Source organism: Mesocricetus auratus, unplaced genomic scaffold (assembly GCF_017639785.1).
Source record: "Mesocricetus auratus isolate SY011 unplaced genomic scaffold, BCM_Maur_2.0 Super-Scaffold_100003, whole genome shotgun sequence".
In the NCBI taxonomy this organism is placed as follows: Eukaryota; Metazoa; Chordata; class Mammalia; order Rodentia; family Cricetidae; genus Mesocricetus; species Mesocricetus auratus.
The window spans coordinates 119,135,872-119,150,573 of NW_024429188.1; the positions used below are offsets into that span (position 1 = coordinate 119,135,872).

Sequence of the window (14,702 nt, forward strand, 5' to 3'; positions counted from 1 at the left end):
TCATCCTCCAAGCAGTTTTTAACTAGCTTCCAAATGGCACAGTCTGTAGGGCAGTAACCGCTGACTGTGACGACCCCATTGCGCTGGCGGCTTATCCGTCTAATGGCGCGGCTGGAGGCAAAACAAAAGTAAAAAAACGGCTCTTGACTCCTTTACTGACCACACCATTCTGTTAGCACCAGCCACGATGAAGAAGAAGGACAAACAGGACTAAAACCAAAGCCTCCACTGACCCGTCCCACGGTGGTGACAAATTAAGGCCAAAGTCGAAAAAGGGGGGGTTCAGGATCAAGCATATCTCTCTGAGCTTACCTCCCTGCAGTTCTGAATCCGCCCCGTCTTCCGAGGGGTCTCCCGCGGTGCCGGCGATGTTGAAGAGTTCCCGGGTTTCGGCACCAGATGTCCCGCGCCACAGTCTCGCCAGCAAGAACGACACAGGACACTCGGATCCTTCTGCAGTAAAGCTTTAATGCATCTTGAGAGACAGATGATCAGCTTCTGAGGGGGAAACCCCGAGTCAAGAAACCCAGCCCCTTATATAAGCCTAGGAGCTCCGAGTGAGACGTGTAGAACCGGGATTGGTGGTTTGCTCATCACCCCAGATGACGCCATGGGAGAGGCAGAGCTTAAACAGTGGACTCCAACCGACAATGGATGTCGGCGCCATCTTGTAATGGCGATAGCAATAGTGAGGGCGGCTCCTCACAGTCATTCTCTTTTCTTAAGGGAAATGGAAGAGAAGTATATCTGAAGGAAAGAGGAGGTAGGGGAGGACTGGGAGGAGAGGAGGGAAGGGAGGCTTTGTTTGGTCAGGATGTGCTGTATGAAAGCAGAATGAAGAAAAAATGAATACCTCAGTCCCATACTCTTTGGAAGACACATCTGAGGTGCAAGTGGCTATCAAATAAATAAAATGAAATGAACCGGCCACTGGTGGTGCACACCTTTAACCCCAGCACTTTGGAGGAGGCAGAGGCAGGGGGAACTCCATGAGTTTGAGGCTAGCCTGGTCTACAGAGCAAGTTCCAAGACAGGCTTCAAAGGTATAGAGAAACCCTGTCTTGAAAAACCAAAATAATAATAAATAAATAAAATGAATAATTGGAAATAAGAATGGGCAAATGAACACTGACTTATTAAACTAATGTCTTGTGTGTGAAGGAATATTACATGTAGGAATATTTCCATATTGTTTGAATTATTTATAACTATAATGTATTCAATTAGTATATATAAATAAAACAAAATATTAAAAAGAAAATTTAGGTGAATTTTATTTGATTTGTGAATAGGTACATACTTTTCTTGAATCCACTCGCAATTGAACAGTAAAAACCAATGATACTTACTGGGCAATTTTCTTGTAATCATTGCTCTAAACGCTAAATAGGAATTATTTTGTCTAAATAATATACGTTTTCTTTATGGCTTCCTTTAATGACAAGATGGTGGTGGATTTTCACATTCTTTTCCATAGTTGCCTAATTTTTATGGTTAACATATATCACATTTGTAAGCAAAACAAAATTAAGAAAGTTATTCACCAATTGTTAAGAAAAACTTCTAATTAGTTCCCAAGTGATCTGCTTTGCTGAAGTTTTAATTATCCTGTATAATTCATTAAAAGCTGAATTTTTCCTCTGAAATTCTTCTAATTGGTACCCTATTATGCATACAGTTAGGAGGACTGTACTATAATGAAGTCCCTGATGTCACTGAGCATTGGGTCCAGGGTAGACACTATGGGGCCAACACAATGGAGTTTTTTCTCTTTCTGTGTCTTTAAGATGTTTCCAAAAAGCAATTTTTGTAAAATTCTGCAATATTTTTATCTGGCCTTGAAAGTTATCCTCAAGAGAGCCACTGATGGCTTGCTTCATTGACATTTTGTCAATATTATACAGTGGCATTTGTATTCTGTTTCTTCAAGTGCTCACATATAAACTCAGATATGCTGAAACATGCAAAAATACATGCATACAAGGCAAGTGCTTAGCAAATAGAAGGCCCTCTTCTCCATAGTGGCCAGTCTTCACCTGAACACATTTAATACCACTGCTTTCCTGTTTATGTATCATAGAAGAAAAGTTTAGAATGTAATAAACATTTGAAAACATCAACCTGTAGTAGTTAAGCCTAAAAAGTGACAGGACCAAGTGAATAAATTTGAGGAAAATGGAAATTAAACAAATATCTATTTTCCAGATACTTGAGGAACTTCTTGGAATCCTGAAGAGACCCAGACCCAGAGAGACTAGGTAACAAGAAGAGTCCATGGGAGGTATGCCCAGATCTCCAAAAGAAAAGAACATTTAAGAAAATCTATGCTTCATAGAGTGGAAGTAATTGTCAATATTTTATTGGTTCATTCTGAAAGAAGAGGATTTATTACCTTTTGTAACTGTTATCACAGTTACACTACTGAATAACTCCAACATTATAGTTCCCTCATGTTGGTTTCTTATGATCATGCCCATTACATCCAGTCACAAAGATATAAACCTAAGAACCAGGAATGTGATTCAAGCAATGTGAGCTAAAGATTCTTGAAGGAAAAAAAGAAGAACCAAGATAAGCTTGCTCAAGTGAATGACTGCCCACCACAGGATATAAGAGCATGGTGTGTCCCTTGAAGCATAGAACCCTGTTGTGCTATAGTAGAAAGTTGTCAGTTACTATTTGGACCAGTATTTCTCTTATTGCCATTTGCCTTTTCTGTCTCAAGAGCTATATGGATTTCTTGTAGCCAACACTTCAATTTTCTTTTGAACAACATAAATTGCATAAGTTCCCAGCAAAGACCTCATGATAGCCAAGTATGCCTAGCCTAAGAGACATTACCCAACTCTGGGATAGATGTACAGCCTAATACTTTCCTAAGTTATGGAAAATCCTCATTGTTGTTGGTTTGGCACCTAGATTCTGGGCCCTGTGCTAAATGTGATTCTCCATGCATCTTTCCATGTACTCCTCACTACAATCCAAATAGGTGTTTTGCTATATCCGGAGTCAATGCCAGCCTATCTTTAAACATATCATCAATAATACTAGAGATTTTTAAAATCTACCTTCTGCATTTATTTCTGGGCTTCCAGCCATAGATTTTATTTACCATCTTACCACAAAGGCATTTTTAGCCTTGTCCCTGACCTAAAAACATATTGAGATAGGCACCAAGGGGGCAAAACTACATTGCATGAATTTCCCAAGCAGACATAAAAGAAATGTTTACCTTTGAATTTGAACAACATGTTGAATTATGTGTATGTCCAACTAGTAAATCACTTTTAGATGCCATAGCTAGAAATGAACTTCATGTGTTTGTGTACCATGTAAAATGTTAGAATACTTTCTGGAGATGACCAAAGCCTTTGCTATTTTCCAGGATATGTTGCCCCACCACCATGCTCTGATTTTAATGTGCCCAGTGGACAGATTCATCAGGTACCCAGTAGTTATAAATGAGGCCACCAGTCCCAATATGTATGTTTTGCATGCATTTGTAACAGGAGTAGCAGATAAGACTCCACATTGCTACAACTATGCAAGTGCATATGCTACTTTCATAGAATCTGATTTTGAGCAATGCTAGAAAGGAGTTTGTCCAAGGGGACTTTAATCTAACCTATTATTGGATAAGCTGTTTTTACCCTCACTGAAGGAAGTTCAGTGATGGATTTTATCTGCTAAAGGTATTTATATATGATTGGCAGTTGTATGTTTGGCTTCCACCCTTTTCCACAAGACTCTGGTGTCAGCCATGAAACACAGTAGAAATAAGTCCAATGTGTAGCACAAAAATCTTAACTTAATCAAAAGCTTCTTGAACCCTTGGATCCAATTCTATCATCTTATAAGAGATGAGCAACTTGAAAAGATGGGGTACAAAAAATTGCCAATACCACAGAAGTCTTAGAAACTACACCCATCATTGTTTCAATTCATTAGTACAGGCTGCTGCAAAATGTTCTCAATGACCTTTTCAGATACTATAGATATCTTACATGACCATAAAATTTCCTAAAATTTTACTGCTATGTCAGGCCCTAGGACATTATGGGGATTGACCCCTATATCTCTTCAGGTCCAATTATGTATCTTCCAGATTTTTTCTAAATCTATAAAATACTCATGGATTAATGTAATTTCATGTATATAACTGTCCTTATTAGATTTTTGCTAAGTTGACATAAGTTAGAGTTATCCGAGAAGAGGGAACCACAGTTGAGAAAATGCATCCATAAGACTGGCCTATAAGCAAGCTTGTGGGGCATTTTCTTTTTTTAATTTACTTTTTCATTCTACATACCAACTCCACTTCCTCTTCCCTCCCCTTCTCCTGCCCCCACCTTCCTCCTTCCATACCCCATCTACTCCTCAGAGGGTGTGAGGTCTTCCTTGAAGAGTCAACAAACTCCAGCATGCCAAGTTGAGGCAGGATCAAACCCTTCCCCACTGTATGAAAGCTGAGCAAGGCATCCCACCATATGGAATAGCTCCAAAAAAGTCAGTTCATTCACCTAAGATAGGTCCTGGTCCCACCGTCAGCCACCCCCAACAGATCAAGCCACATTCACAGGGCCTAGTTTGGTCCCATGCCGGTTCCCCAGCTGTCAGTCCAGAGTCGTAAGCTGCCACTAGCTCTGATCAGCTGTCTGTGGTTTTCCTCACCATGCTCTTGATCCCCCATGTTCATATTATCCCTTCTCCCTCTCTTCAACTGAACTCCAGGAGCTCAGCCCAGTGCTTGGCTGTGGGTCACTGCATCTGCTTCCATCACTTACTGGATGTAGGTTCTATGATGACAGTTAGGGTAGTCACTAATCTGATTACAGGAGAAAGACAGTTTAGGAACCCTTTCTGCTATAGCCAGGAGTCTTAGCTGGGGTCATCCTTGTGTATTCCTGGGAATTTCTCTAGAACCAGGTTTCTCCCTAATCCCATAATGGCTCGCTCTATCACAATATCTCTTTCATTGCTCTCCCTCTCACTCTCTCCCCCAACTTGGCCATCTCTATCAATCCCTCATGTTCCCATCCCCATCTCCTCCCAGTATACTCAGGAGATCTTAACAATTTCCCCTTTCTGGGGTCATCCTTACATGTCCCTCTTAGGGTCTTCCTTTTTACCTAGCTTCTCATTAAGAACTGATGCGGGAGGGCTTCCAGATCACTTGTAGGTGGTGCTTCCGCTGGGCAAGTGGTCTTGAGTTACAGATGAAGACAAATTGAGCAAGCCGTGAGGAGCAAGTCAGTAATCAGCACTTCTCTGTGACCTCTACATCAGCTCCTGCCGTGAGTTACTGCCCTGACTTCCCTCAGTGATGGAGTGTGATCTGAGAGTTGTAAAATGAAATACATCCTTTCCTCTCCAAGTTGCTTTTGGTCATGGTGTTTTGTCACAGCAATAGAAACCCTAAGACAATAATGAAACATTTCACAGTTGGTGGCCATGATAAGAAATCAAGATTACAAACCACCATCTTATAACATGCAATAGTTAGAGGGACTGTGTAAGTAACCTTGTACAAGTACCCTGAAAGTCCATTGCTGTCCATTCCAAATAAATACAAATTGGTTCCAGAACTCAATGGAATACTAAAAGAAAGTGTAAGAAATCCAAAAGAATACCGTGACTTGTATCAATTGCTTATAGTCAGGAGATTAATGTTGGGTACAAGAGCATGAGTGGGGAGAGTATTACTCTCGACTGCTGGGCCATCTCTCCAGTTCTATGAAGTATTTTTTCAATACAGGTTTTTTTATTGTTCCCAAAGATACTCCAGATCTTGTTTCTGGAGCTGAGTAACTTAGATCTTACTCATCAAAGGGAACTGTTGCACTGTTCAGACACATAGATGTCATCTAAAAACTTTCTGATATCCTTGTTTTTAACTGTCGTGGTTTGCTGCATCTGAGCCACTGAATTGAAACAAGTTCAAAATAACTTTATTCAAGGATGAATTCGTTCTTCTGGGCTTGAGAGACAGAACAACCAACACCTGTTCTCAACCAAACCCTGTTGATGTATTTTTCACACAAGAAATTTTGGATTTCAACCTGAATAAAACTTTGATTGGGAAGTGAGCTCACAGAGACCTCATCTTGTAATGAAAGACCATCATAACACCCTCAATCATGTTCTGAAAATGACTGCAGATTGTTTGGACAGTGCTTAGTTTCTTTCTATGACCCTATTACTTGTCAGTCCAATGCCTCTTCTCCTTTCCAAGGACTCAGTTCTACATTGCTGTGGTTGAAGTCCCTCTGGAGGGCTCCCCCAAGGCCCTTCACAATGGTTGTGTGACCCTTCAGAGTGGTGTTGACATTTTCTAGAATGTCAACTGTTTCATTGCTGAGAATATTCTTCATTCTCAAATTAGATGGGGTAAAGAGAGCTCTATGAATATTTTTTAATTCTTTGAGGGAGGCTATGATATCCTCATATTCCTCTGGTTTAGTCTTAACTACTATATGTGGGGCAGGTGGAGACTGCCTCTCATTTCATCCAGCCTTTATTATTTGTACTCTCAGACAGGTGAAATTCTCTGACATGGTATGTAGCTTGTCTCAGAGGTACATTTTCTCCTTGTGTGTTTTCTTGTAGGGAATAAATAGAAACCATATACTCCTGGAGGAGAATAACTGCTTGGGCTTCTTATACTATTTCATATCTGTGTCCATATACAGATGTCCATTGCCCTCTATATTTTATGAAGTTGCCTTAAGCTATAGGATGCCAAGTGGTCTGCACATTAGAAGGGTATCAATATATTTACATTACAATGTGAAATTCCTGGTCATTCTGTATGGCCCTTATTTTAGGCAACCCTTGCCACTGTGTCAGAGGAGCTACTTTGAGAGCTCCTACTCCATGAAATTCTATGCTTCCAACATAGATGATGCTGTAGACGAAGCATACACATCCCAATCCCCTCCCTACCTAGTTGACTTACTGTTCTGAGCTTTCCATAAACTTATCAATGTTTGGTTTACTATCATCTGTATCATGTGGCATATCAATATGGCTCAGATCCTGCCACATTATTCCTGCAACATGTTTTTTAACTCTTTGCTTTGCCCTTATTTTCATCCATTTATTTTATTTCAGGACAAAGTCTTCTTTTGCAATGTGAAATCCGTTCCTTATTTATTTTTAAAATAATCTTATTTTACATACTAATCCCAGTTCCCTCTCATACCTATTCTCCCACTCCACCCAGCATTTCCCCATCTCACCCCTATCCACTCCTTGAAGAGGGTGAGGCCTCCCATGGGGGATCACCAAAGTCTGTCTCATCATTTGGGGCAGGATTGGGGCCCTCTCCCCTGTATGTAGGCTGAGAGAGTATCCCTCCATAGGAAATGGGTTCCAAAGAGTCCATTCGTGCACTAGCGATAAATACTGGTTCCACTGCCAGCGGCCCCATAGACTGCCCAGGCTTCCCAACTGACACCCATGTTCAGGGGACCTTGTTCAGTCTTATGAAGTTTCCCCAGATGTCAGTCTGGAGTCAGGGAGCTCCCACTTGCTCAGGTCAGTTTGTTGTAATTTAAGAAAAGCAGCATGCGAGAGAAAGACGCCATATGACAGTGTTCAAGCAGAGGGAGTTTTTATTAGGGAAAGGTATCATAAAAAAGGGAAAAGGGGAGGGGCAAGGCTGGAGACAGGATTAGTAGGAGAGAGGAAAGAGGGCAGAGAGAGAGAGAGAGAGAGAGAGAGAGAGAGAGAGAGAGAGAGAGAGAGAGAGAGAGAGAGAAGGAAGGGAGGTGAAGCATAGTGAATGTGCACAGGTGGTGCTCTTGGTGACTGCAACTGAGGGAGTATCCTGTCAGAACCCTAAGGACAGGTCAGTGCAGATGCCTGAATACTAACACAGCTGTTTCTGTGGGTTTCCCCAGCATGGTTCTGACCCCTTTGCTCATCACTCCTCCCTCTCTGCAACTGGATTCCAGGAGTTCCGCCCAGTGCTTAGCTTTGGATCTCTACTTCTGCTCTATCATCTACTGGATGAAGGTTCTAGGCTGGCATGTAAGGTAGTAATCAATCTCATTATAGGAGAAGGACATTTAAGGTAGCCTCTCCACTATTGCTTAGATTCTTAGTTGGGATCATCCTTGTAGATCTCTGGACATTTCCCTAGTGCCATGTTTATAGTTAAGCCCATAATGGCCCCCTTATCAAGATATGCCTTTCCGTGCTCTCCTCTCTGTCCTTCCCCCAACTTGATCTTCCAGATGCCTCATGTTCTCCTCCCCTCTCCCTTTCTCCCCTCCTCTTTCTCCTAACTCCCTCCCCCTCCCCCTGTGCTCCCAATTTGCTCAGGAGCTCTTGTCCCTTTCCCTTTCTCTGGGGGACCATGTATGTCTCTCTTGGAATCCTCCTTGTTTCCTGGCTTCTCTGGGTTGTGGACTGTAGGCTGGTTATCCTTTACTTTATGCCTAATATCCACTTATGAGTGAGTGCATACCATGTTTGTCTTTTTGTGTCTGGGTTACTTCACTCAGCATGGTTTCTTCTAGTTCCTTCCATTTGCCTGCAAATTTCAAGATGTCATTGTTTTGTATTTAATCACTGAGTAGTACTCCTTTGTGTTGATGTGCCACATTTTCTTTCTTTCTTTTGCCACATTTTCTTTATCCATTCTTCATTTCAGGGTAATCTAGGTTGCTTCCAGGTTCTGGCTATTACAAATAATGCTGCTATGAACATAGTGGGACAGACGTCCTTGTTGTATGAGTGTACATCCTTTGGGTATATGCCCAAGGGTGGTATTGCTGGGTCTTGAGATAGAAATCAGTTCTTACCAAAAAAATTCTTACAACTTTCTTTGAATCTATCTCCTACTAACTAGTTCCTTTCTATTCATTGTTTTCTTTAGTTTACTAAAAATATTTTACATGAAGGTTTAGTCTCGAAACATAACGATGTAACACAATGTACTAATTTCTTAAAAAGAGATGAATATAAATTGTATATCAAACATAAAGAAACATATATAAATGGCTACATAATAAAACAGTACAAGCAAAGAAGCAGATCCCAAATCTTCATATATTAACTATAATTACAATTATTTTCAGGATATGACATAAATCTATTTTCCCAGAGAACAGGGAGACATTAAATTGATATTTTTCACACAGAGGATCAAGGAAGGTACAGTCCAGTGATGTACTGGATGGAAAACTCACTGTTGAGTGTAGTGATGGCAGGAACACCAAGATTACTTTTCTCCATACTGTCCCCTTATTTCTAATTTTCTTGTCAAGTCAAAAACTAATTTACAGCCTGAGAAATTTTCCTCTTAAGTGTTTATCTAATTATTCTTTTTCAATAAAAAATCAGGAGTCAGAGCCGGGTGGTGGCGGCACATGTCTTTAATCCCAGCCCTCGGGAGGCAGAGGCAGGCGATCTCTGTGAGTTCAAGGCCAGCCTGGTCTACAGAGTGATTTACAGGACAGCCTCCAAAACAATGCAGAGAAACCCTGTTTTTGAAAAAAAAAACAAAAAAATCAGGAGTCAGATATCGGAGTAAGAACCTAAATGATCAGAGAAGCAATGGAAAAGCCACCAGTGACCTCCTCTGTCTTCTGTTCCTCAATCTGAAAAACGCAAGATCCTCTCTCAGCCCTGCCTTACTACTTCTTGTCTCCTGTCTGTCCTCAGTCTTCTAAGATCTCTATGGTTAATCTTAGCCAGGTGTGGCTAGCTCCACCCTCTGACTCAAAGTAAACTTTCTATTGTCTGAATTCAATCAAAACATCACACAACATCTAAGAAAATAGCCTCACTTAAGTAGCATGTTCTATTGCCCATAGAAGGTGTCATGTCACACTACAGCCACCCATTTCCTACAATCTTGTCCCATAGTAATACTTTCAGAGACTGCTGCATATTATCCCTTGTCTGTTAGATGTTCTGAGTGCATGTTCATACTCACAGCAAAATACCTTCATCAAGTAATCAAAAAACTCCATATCACATAGAAGAGTATGAACAGCCTGAAATTTCCGTGAATTCTCCACCCTGAATCATATGTGAGTATGTTGAGTTTTTTTCCTCAGGATCTGATTGTGCCAATTTTCTGGCCTCTGAATTAGGACAACAGAGACCATAGAATGATTTGGACAAGTTCAGCTTGACAAGTAAATTAGTTAATTACAGAGTATTGGATAGCTTATAGGCAGCTGCACTTACTGACATTACCAACCTATGCCTACCAAGTTCTTAATTTATAGAGCTCTAAGTTTATATTGCTCCCAGAAGATGGCAGAAATAAATAAGACCTAGAAAGGAACTGTGTGTGTATAGGGGACATATATGACATCTTTGTCTTCATTAGAAATTTCAAAGGTCCCTATAAAGTTTGAGTATTGTTCTTTCAAGTTCTGTGAAGAATTGTGCTGGGATTTTGAAACAAGTTTTTAAAAGATAACATTATGGCCAATTTGTTACGTAAATTAACTTTCTGTGTATAAATTATTCCTGAAAACCCCTCTGTTTATATTTCTTAAAAACTCAACAGATAAAAAAATTCAGTGTTTTTTGTATATTCTGTTGTAACAATTTATTCCCATTACTGAAACTTACTCCGGATTCTTTACATTATGAAAAATAAACTTTGTCTATTTTGAATGGTGGAAACTAAGGTCACTTGAGTTTCTATTACTCTGCCTTTTTTTAGTAGTTAAAGTACCACATGGTTTTTTAAGTTAAATACAAGAATTCTTTATGCAAAAAAGAGAAATTTCAAAGTTCACAGCATGCACACTGTCAAACTATTGGACAGAAGGCTGTGTTTGCTGCAGTATGCATACAGCCTCGGTATACAAAACAACTAAATGGTGCCCAGCTGCAAAATGGTGTTACTTTGGCCAGGATGTAGAGAACTGTTTCCCCCACAACACTATATTCTTCATTGTTACTGTACTCCCAGATACAATAACTCTATATCTGACCATTACAAGGACTGACTCAGAGCTTAGGCATCATGACAGAGGTTACAGGAAGGATAAAGTTGAGCAAGGTTGTAGATAGGTAGTGTTCATAAACTTTCTGTTCCATGTATTATTTAGGAATGCTTTTTTCAGTTCTATCCAAACAAAAATTAATTGTTGATTGAATACAAAGTCTGGAGAAATATGGCCATGGTCATGTTTATTTGTTTAATGAAGGGTCCAAGAAGGGGCCAAGTTCCCTCAAGACAAATGAGGGTTACCATATTTGGTTGGAGGAATGAACAAACAGGAAGTAACCATTTTGTTAAAATTGGTTGTTTTAGTTTCTAATAGCCCAGGCTGGTTTGCCAGCTCCTTGAGGACAGGAACCTTGTCTTTAACCTTTCTGTATTCCCAGTGTTGGATCCAGTACCTGGACAATTGAGGTGTTCATTAATTCAAGATATGAAATGGAATCAGCAATTCTTTTCTCATAATCAGTACACCTAATTTTTGTCCCTGAGTCATAGGTGACATTTCAGTCAATTAGATAGGCTATTAAAAAACTTTAAAGGCTGGAGAGATAGCTTAATCATAAAGTACATGAGCACAAGGACCTGAATTTGATCCCTAGGACACATTAAAAATTCTAAACATAATGGTATGTGCTTTAGCCCTAGAGTTGGAAGGATAGAGACAGATAGATCACTAGAACTCACTGAATATCCGGTCTAGCTGGTTTGCTGAGCTCAAGGCCAGTGAGAGACCTTTTCTCAAAAAACATAAACAGCACATGAGGAATGTGAAATGATAATACCCCAAATTTCTCTCTGACCCCTACATCCACATAAATGCATGCACCTGTTCCTTTCATGTATGCACCTTTACATGCATATCTCATACACACACATGTATCTTCACACACATGAACACACATACAAACACACTACACACAAAGAGAGAGAGAGAAGTATACAATCAATTAACATCTGAAGACGTCCATGTTCCAAAGCTCATGGGATTTCATAGTTCAGCAAAATGACCATTTCTTAGGTACCTGTTATGTGCTAGGTGCTAGGATAATAGAAATTAATCATAGTTTTCACTTCCAAGGAGCTCCTAGGCTGGTAATGGAGGCATATAAACAGTTATAGCACTAAAACTTCATAAGCACATGTGGTAATAGAGAAGGGGCACCTCCTTCAGCTGTTGGATCAGCTATGGGCAGTCTGCATGGCTTTAAAGGATAGGTTGGTCCTTTAGCAAGATGTGAACAATGAGGGGTAATTTGGCCCAGAGTGAAAGGAAACAAATCCCATACAAAAGTGCCTTAAGGAAGATGATAGGGAAGTTGAGGGTAGATGACAGTGTAGGCAGATTGCAGATTCTCAACACTGCCATTGGTAATGTTAGTGTTGCTGCTTCACTTTGCATTGTTTCTCAAGCAATGTCTAAGCTATCTTTTGGTGGCAGAGGAATTTAGATTATGTGCTGCTTATTCATTTATAATTCTTTACCTAGTTTTGATTGTGAAGTTTCTTATATTTATATTCTTCTTGGTTCTTTAGCCAGAAAAGCTTTATTTGGGTCATTCTATCACCTTCTTCATCCATCATCAGGAGCACTGCTAGAGATAAGGACACTGATGATGGATGAAATTGTTTTTGATGGGTAACAGAAAAGCATCTAAAAATGCAGAATATTGTAGTGATTTTCAAAGCCGTAGGAAACTCTGAATCCCTTTACACACCTCAAAAGATCTTTAAGACTCCTTTCATCTTCCAAAATACAGAAAAGTGAGCAGTAAGTTTCACGTATACCCAGAACCATGTAGAAGCCCCCAAAGAGAGCATGGACATACAAAGTGTTCAGTGAGATGGCTAAGCTGTTGAAAAAGGGTCTGGTTAGAGTTCTTGGGCTGTGCGTTCCATTTCAACTTGCATTGGGTTGCCACCTCATTGGTTGTGGCTCACCAGGAGTCTCCTGAGGGCACTTTTGACTTCTTTGTTCCTCAAGCTATAGATCATAGGGTAGAGCATTGGTGTTACATTGGTATAGATTAAGGACACAATTTTGTCTTGTTCCGGGGTGTAGCAGGACTTGGGACGAATGTAGATGAATATTGCACAGCCATAGTGCATAACAGAGACTAGCAGATGTCCAGCACAGGTGGAAAAAGCTTTGCTTCTGCCTTCTGCTGAATGGATTCTGAGGATGGCAGCAACAATGAATCCATAGGAAAACAGGATCAACATGAAAGGTATCAACAGAATCAGCATGCAGACAAGGAAGACTGCAATCTCATTGGCCCGTGTGTCAGAGCAGGCTAAGAATAGAACAGCAGGAATGTCACAGAAAAAATGGTTGATGACATGGGACTGACAGAAGGGCAGAAGGAATATCAGTGTTGTAAGGGTGAGTGAAAGTGTGAAACCACTGATGCATGCTAGAGCCAACATCTGCAGACAGAGTGCCCTGGTGATGATGAGTGTGTAACGCAGGGGGTTGCAGATAGCCACAAAACGGTCATAGGCCATTGCGGCAAGGAGGAAACACTCTGCTCCACCCAGGGCAATGAAGAGGTGCATTTGCAGAGCACATCCCAGGATGGGGATTCGCTGGTTTTTGGACAGGAAATTGGCCAGCATGTTAGGGACAATAACTAATATGTAACAAATTTCAATGGCAGATAGGTTCCGAAGGAAGAAATACATGGGTGTCTGGAGACAGGTATCGATGAAGGTGATGAGCACAATAGTTGTATGGCCTGCTAGGGTGATGAGATGCATAATTAAAAAGAGTCCAAAAAAGAGTATCTCTAGTCCAGCCAGGTCCCCAAAGCCTAAAATAATAAATTCAGAGCTTAAGGTGTGGTTTTTCTTCAATGGTTCCATCTTTTATTCTCCTTTGTAGAACTATTGGACTGGAAAGGTGACTTTTCTAGAAATTCTCTAAGCCATGAGAAATCCTAAAGCACTTTTCATGGATGGGAATTTAGTCTGCTCTTCCAGGAATAACCCTTAAGCTCATTCTACCAGCTTTTAAAATTCTGCACTTTGCTGGTATAGAATGAAAGACTGCTTGTGTGAGAATACTTTAATTCATCTATTGAGTTGTGAAGGTCAACCAACACACATGGCCTCTAAATGCGAAGTTGTTTTTTCCTATACCTTAAGGCAATGCCTCCAACAAACATGCTATATATTTTGAACAGTTACCTGAGATAGAAGTAGAGGCTGAGATGGATGCGTTAAGTAAGGTTTAAATGTAGACTATAGTTGTAATGTTATTGGTTTGAAGTGATGTAAAGAATTCCTGTAGGAAGGAAGGTATAATGAGTTAATTTTAGGTACATTAGTTATATTGTTATCTCCTTACTACTACCTCCAAACTCCCATTAATTTTTGCAGTCAATGGGCAATGAACAGAAAGCTAGAAAGGAACACTGCATACCTTGCAGTAGCTGCTTTCTTTCCTGTTTCTCAGCTCTTTGTAGACACCCTCATTTTTTAAAAGATTTATTTATTATGTATGGTGTTCTACCTGCATGTATTCCTGCAAACCAGAAGAGGGCAACAGATCTCATTACAGATGGTTGTGAGCCACCATGTGGTTGCTGGGAATTGAAATCATGACCACTGGAAGAGCAGACAGTGCTCTTAACATCTGAGCCATCTCTCCAGCCCTGTACACCCAAATTCTTGTGCTACCTCCTAAATGTCTCCTCTAACATCTTGGTTGAATTAGTTCCTTTCCTATGCT

The 14,702-nt window shown here is 40.4% G+C and overlaps 1 protein-coding gene and 1 pseudogene across 1 annotated transcript; both read right to left on the reverse strand.

Moving 5' to 3' along the window:
* Nucleotides 1-5,823: 5,823 nt before the first annotated feature.
* LOC101829863 lies at nt 5,824-6,371 on the reverse strand (annotated as a pseudogene).
* A 6,524-nt stretch (nt 6,372-12,895) lies between these two features.
* On the reverse strand, nt 12,896-13,834 carry LOC101830134 (olfactory receptor 10K1-like). Its single transcript, XM_005087862.1, has one exon. The coding sequence runs from the start codon at nt 13,832-13,834 to the stop codon at nt 12,896-12,898; it is 939 nt and encodes a 312-aa protein (XP_005087919.1).
* Between the last annotated feature and the right edge of the window lie 868 nt (nt 13,835-14,702).